Here is a 6,000-nt window from a genome sequence, read left to right as displayed (position 1 = left end):
TTTATTTGAAAAAATCTTATATTTATTTATTAAAATATATAAAATAAAGATATCATCTACATTCCTTTCATTAAAAAAAACTCATATTTTTTTTATTAAAAACACAATAATGATAATTTATATATCATTTTAGGGATTTTTAATGATTTTTTTTAATAAATATCATTATTACAATTATAAAAATATCATCTAGATACAATTTCTAAGTAGATCATGTCCAAAACCAAAACATCAAATTGTGGCAAACTCGTTTCACACTCGCTTCAAGTGTGAGCAAGATTTTAATGGTGATTTATAAGATAAATTTTCAAATGGTCATATAAGATGCCACATGCATACTATGGAAGCATGAAACAAGCAAATTGGTTATGAGCAGTTTCAAAGTCACCAAGAATCTTCTAACAAACAGAGAACCTTTTGAGTGTCCTTCAACTGTATCAGAGGACTCTTCAACTGTATCAGAGGACTACAAGTGTCCTTTCCATCTATCCAAGAGGCAATAAAATACTATTTTTTTAGTTTAATGTTTGTTTATACACAGATCATACCAGGCTCATCATCTCCATAATGCGATCAGGTTTGACCTATATCTTCCGCACATACACAACAGCAAATTCCTATACCTTATCATAAACCCTAATTCTTCCTCAAATTCGTTAATTTTGAGTAGCTGCGTCTGTTAGACGATCAATGTCGACCATATCAAGTTCAATGTCGATCAAACACGGGATTTCACTGTGGTGTCCTCAATCTCCGTCGCTCAATCGTCAGCACTCTGGTGTGGTTTATTCGAGAACGAGAAGCCTCCACCGGAGAAACTTCGTCGTTTCTGCATCATCCTCTTTTGCTAATGAGAATCGAGAGTGAGTCTGATTTTACTGTTGCTACTTTGCTCCTTATGTTACACTATCATCGATTGAGATTCAACTGAAGGGTTTATGGTCAGAATTTTGAATTAATTTCAGATTTGTGATAGTTGGAGGTGGAAATGCTGCTGGATATGCAGCAAGGACTTTTGTCGAACATGGAATGGCCGATGGAAAGCTCTGCATCGTTTCCAAAGAGGTCTTCTCTTTCATTTGTTAATTGATTAGGGTTTAGGGATTAACATTGCTATCAATGAATTGCAGGCATATGCTCCATATGAGCGCCCTGCTCTAACAAAAGGTTATCTATTTCCTTTAGACAAAAAGCCAGCTCGTTTGCCTGTAAGCCAGTTTCCTCAATCTGATAAAAATGCAGTAATTTTTGTAGTTTACTTATCATTGTTTCCCACCATTGATACTCCTCTAGGGTTTTCATACTTGTGTGGGTTCAGGAGGTGAGAGGCAAACTCCTGATTGGTATAAGGAGAAAGGGATAGAGGTATTTTATTTGCACTTCTTATCTTTATGCAACTAAATACAAATTCTCATTGCACTTCCATTCCTTTGTGTCTGTTTTGCTTTGATTCATGTAAAAGTATAATATATTTAACTACCAAAGTGAAATGCAGATGATTTATGAAGATCCAGTGACAACAATTGATGCAAAGAATCAAACATTGACAACAAATTCAGGAAAAATTCTCAAATATGGATCACTCATAGTTGCCACAGGGTGCACTGCATCTAGGTAAAATAAAAAAGATTGTTGTTTATGTGTTGTTAGGGGAAAGGAAAATCTTGAAACTTATCCTCCATTGCTTCAGATTTCCAGAGAAAATTGGGGGAAACTTACATGGAGTTCACTATATACGCGATGTTGCTGATGCAGATTCATTAATATCATCACTGGTATCTCTTTTTAAATTTATCTTATATCCAACTTGTATTAAGGGTATCTATAATTATTATTTTTTTTAGGGGAAAGCACAAAAAGTAGTTATCGTTGGTGGTGGCTATATTGGCATGGAAGTTGCAGCTGCTACTGTTGCATGGAATCTTGACACAACTGTAAGAATTTACACCACAATCATTTATTTTATTTTATTTTAAATAACAATATTCAATATAACACATAATTAAAACTCAGTTGTACAACAACAGGTTATATTTCCAGAAAACCATCTTTTACCAAGGCTGTTTACTCCTTCACTAGCCCAAAAATATGAAGAACTCTACCAACAGAGTGGTGTCAAGCTCATGAAGGTTCTCCACACACACACACATACACACAGAAATGGTTAAATCTTTGTTGACATGATGTTTGGTTTTCAGGGTGCATCTATAAAAAGCTTGGAATCAGGTCCTGATGGAAATGTGACAGGTGTGAAACTTGAAAATGGATCTACCATTGAAGCAGACTTGGTAAATAAATTTAGGAATTTACATTTTAGTACAAAGCAAAACTTTTGCTTATTCCATACTTTGCAGGTTGTTATTGGTATTGGAGCAAAACCTGCTGTGGGTCCCTTTGAAAAAGCTGTTACCTTAAATTCAACTGTTGGTGGGATAGAGGTTAGCCTCATTTAATCAATAATTTCACTAAATTATAATTCTAATTGTCAAAAAAAAGCAAAAATTTAATCAATAATTTCACTAAGTTACAGGTTGATGGCCTGTTCAGAAGCAATGTACCAGGAATATTCGCTATTGGTGATGTGGCAGCATTCCCACTCAAAGTAGACTTTTTTTTATTTATAAAAAGTAGCCGATTATTTTATGACATTTGGATTAATATTTGTTTTTTTTTTTTTTTGGTTTAATAAACAGATGTATGATAGGATATCACGTGTAGAACATGTGGATCATGCGCGTGGTTCAGCACAGCATTGTGTAAAAGCTTTACTAACTGCACAAACTCACAATTATGATTATCTTCCTTATTTCTATTCGAGAGTTTTTGAATATGAAGGAAGTTCAAGAAAAGTATGGTGGCAATTTTTTGGAGATAATGGTAACAATCTTTGTGATAAATTTATTTTGAGTTATGAATTGAAATTTCGGATTAAATTTTGTACCCTTGTTGAACAGTTGGAGAAGCAATTCAAATTGGGAATTTCGATCCAAAAATTGCTACATTTTGGTTGGATTCTGGTAATCTTCTCTCCCCTCTTTATATTACCTACAACAATAAGTGAGAAGTGAGTGAGGATTAATATATATGGTTTTGGTGCTTTACAGGTAAATTGAAGGGTGTTCTTCTTGAAAGTGGATCTCCAGAGGTATGTGTTTTTGTTTTTTGTCAAATTAGTGTGAAATATAAAAAAGCACAACATATTTTCATCGTTTTATTGATTTAATCGGTGAAATGTTTTTTTTATATGATTGTTATTGTAGGAGTTCCAACTGCTTCCTAAACTTGCAAGGAGTCAACCATCAATTGACAAAGTCAAACTTCAAAATGCAGCTTCTGTTGAGGAAGCCCTTGAGATTGCGGGAGCTTCTTTATAGGTTAGAATTAATCTTTCATCTTTCATTGTTTTATTTCTATTAAGAAAGTATATATATATATATATATATATATATATATATATATATATATATATATATATATATATATATATATATATGTTTATTATAGCATCACACTTTCTACTTATTGTTATTATTAATGTGTAGGGAAAAAGGCAGAGTGTATTACGACAGATTTATCTCGAGAGAGGTCAGGATGTGCAACATGTAATGCACAAGGTACAACATGCAGAGCATCTTCTTGGTTGCATTGTATTTATAAAGCTTATATATGTGAATTTCCCTTTTTGCCCTAAACATGATGGCTGTAATGAATCATTGCAACGGGAATTATACATAAGTTGAGTAAAATAAAAAGTAATAATTTTCTTAGCTTCATGTGTAGAACGGAAATTATACATAAGTTGAGGTGTAATAAAAAGTAATAAGTTTCTTAACTTCATGTGTAGATTTATTGTTTTAACATGTTATTTATTAAAAAAAATGTTATTTCGTTTATGCATATTTGGTGTTTGGATATAAATTTGTCGTACACTTGCATTGTGTTGTAGAGTTTTTAAAGTAAAAGAAAAGAATTACTATTTTACTGTAGTTCTTGAGTTAGAAACAAAATTGAATAACAAAATCTACAGCTCTACATGTTTTTCGGTTGAATGAAAAGAACGCAAAACCGACATGTGTACAAAGAACTAGAATTAGATAATCAGGTTTGATTAAAATACATTGTAGAAGATAACGTTTCTATGTGTTTTTGTTATACGAAATGGTAATACCTATATAGATATATTAGTTGTTTGAGTAATTCAAAAAATCTAATTAAGTAAAAAAAAATTAATAGATAAAATAACATTCCCATTTGTTAAATAATATAAAGACAAAATTGCAAAAATGAATTCTACGGTTGGCAAAATTATATGTTTTTGGTCTAAAAAAGTTTGATGGTGCATTAGGGAGGAGGGAGTCGTTCCCTCCCAACCTATTGCCACATCATTTTTTCTTTTTTATTTTTCTTCATTTTTCCCAACCCACAACACACGGAAACCTATCTTTTTGAACTCACTCAATTAAAAGAATTACAAAATAATCAAAGGTAAAATCTTAATTAGCAATAGAATTATCGGCGGTACCACTCCCACTTCAACGGGTTGGTTGATTGGTTTCACATACCCCCTTCTTCATCTTTCTTTACTTTCTCTTTCTCATTTTCTCTTGTACCATGTGTTTTAAAACTTGTACCTTAGTTGTTTTGTATTTTTTTTAATTGAGTAGGTTTAAAAAGATAGGGTTCCCATGTATTGTGGGTTGGGAAAGATGAAGAAAAATTAAAGACAAAAAGTGATGTGGCAGTAGACTCCCTCCTCCCTTAGTGGTACAGTTTTGAATACCTTGTGTGGTTTTGGTCCCTATGTTTAGCATTTTAGTGTGGTTTTGGTCCATACCCCATCTAAAATGTCAAATATACCCTTACATAATTTTTTTTTAATTTCTTTTAATTGTTCTCTTTATATTTTAATTAAAAATAAATACAAAAAAGAAAAATCAAACCCACCCACCCACTGCACTCCATTTTTCTCTCTCACTTCATTTTTGCTCAACTCCACCACTATCGACCAGACCATCATCGCCGCCGGACCACCACCATCTACATGTCATTGGACAAACACCATAGTTGGATCTGTCCGTTTTTAGCAAGAATCCACCACTATTGCCAGTAACTTTGCCCTTTGTCTTCGTTTTCTCTGTAGAAAACTACCACTACCACCGAATCTGCCCATTTTTAACCAAAAACCACCACCATCTCTGATAGTGCTTCCTTTCATCTTCGACTTCGTACAGGTCAAAGTGGGAGAAAGAGTGTCGGAGAAACCCATAGTGTCATGATCCAAATCTTTGATGATAGTTTTCACATCTAACGACAAAAAGGGAGAAGCTTCATGTGATGATGGAGATGAACCTTCTAAAAATTATATCTCTAATGAGAAGGGAGGCAGATGTTACTTTGTAACACCATCTAATAGACAACGTTGGTGAATGTGGTTTATCTAGGGATGGCTCAGATGATTTCTGGCGGTGGTCCCGATGATGACATTGTTTTTTTCATATCTGAGCATGTTTTCTGACAAGGGAGATGCATGAAGGTGACGGGGGTTTTCTAGAGAGAGAGAGAGAGAGAGAGAGAGAGAGACGAGGTGGGTGGGAAACGAATGATGGTGGATAGCGGTGGATGATGGTGGTTGGCTATGTACAATGGTAGCAGTTAGTGGTGATGGTGATAGAAGATGGTGGAAGTCGGTGGTGATGATGATAGAAGGTGGTGGAAGTCGGTGGTGATGATGGAAGGTCGGGGTGGTATGTTCTTGAGTGTGTTTTTGTGAGTACATACGTTCATAAGTGTGTGTATGTGTGTGTTCTGGAGAATAAATCTAGTTAGAGAGAGAGGGGGAGGGTTGGTGGGTAATTTTTTAATTTTTAATTAATTAAAAACATTAACATTAATAAATAAAATAAGAAATTAATCTAAGGGGTATAATAGTCTTTTTAAGCGGATAGGGACCAAAAACAATAAAGAGATCCAAAATTGGACCACCGGTGAACCATCAAACTT

General features: G+C 33.8%; 1 protein-coding gene across 1 annotated transcript; it reads left to right on the top strand.

Annotated features, from left to right (window-relative positions):
• The first annotated feature begins 349 nt into the window (after positions 1–349).
• LOC111901112 (monodehydroascorbate reductase, chloroplastic/mitochondrial) lies at positions 350–3,832 on the top strand. Its single transcript, XM_023896983.3, has 17 exons — positions 350–577; positions 671–863; positions 966–1,065; positions 1,131–1,208; positions 1,294–1,365; positions 1,496–1,614; positions 1,691–1,775; positions 1,845–1,934; positions 2,028–2,129; positions 2,199–2,288; positions 2,355–2,438; positions 2,531–2,602; positions 2,694–2,877; positions 2,955–3,017; positions 3,105–3,145; positions 3,261–3,374; positions 3,543–3,832. Exons 1-16 carry the CDS (start codon positions 568–570, stop codon positions 3,372–3,374), a joined length of 1,497 nt encoding a protein of 498 aa, XP_023752751.1. The 5' UTR covers positions 350–567; the 3' UTR covers positions 3,543–3,832.
• The last annotated feature ends 2,168 nt before the right edge of the window (positions 3,833–6,000 follow it).

Source organism: Lactuca sativa, chromosome 6, assembly GCF_002870075.4.
Source record: "Lactuca sativa cultivar Salinas chromosome 6, Lsat_Salinas_v11, whole genome shotgun sequence".
In the NCBI taxonomy this organism is placed as follows: domain Eukaryota; kingdom Viridiplantae; phylum Streptophyta; class Magnoliopsida; order Asterales; family Asteraceae; genus Lactuca; species Lactuca sativa.
The sequence above is the reverse complement of the archived record's forward strand: the minus strand, read 5'-3'. Positions and strand labels throughout refer to the sequence as shown.

Excerpts from the sequence above, each read along its gene's own strand:
- LOC111901112 (XM_023896983.3), top strand. Across the intron at positions 1,935-2,027 it reads CATGGAATCTTGACACAACT|GTTATATTTCCAGAAAACCA; the intron begins GTAAGAATTTAC and ends GTACAACAACAG. Across the intron at positions 3,146-3,260 it reads TTGAAAGTGGATCTCCAGAG|GAGTTCCAACTGCTTCCTAA; the intron begins GTATGTGTTTTT and ends TTGTTATTGTAG.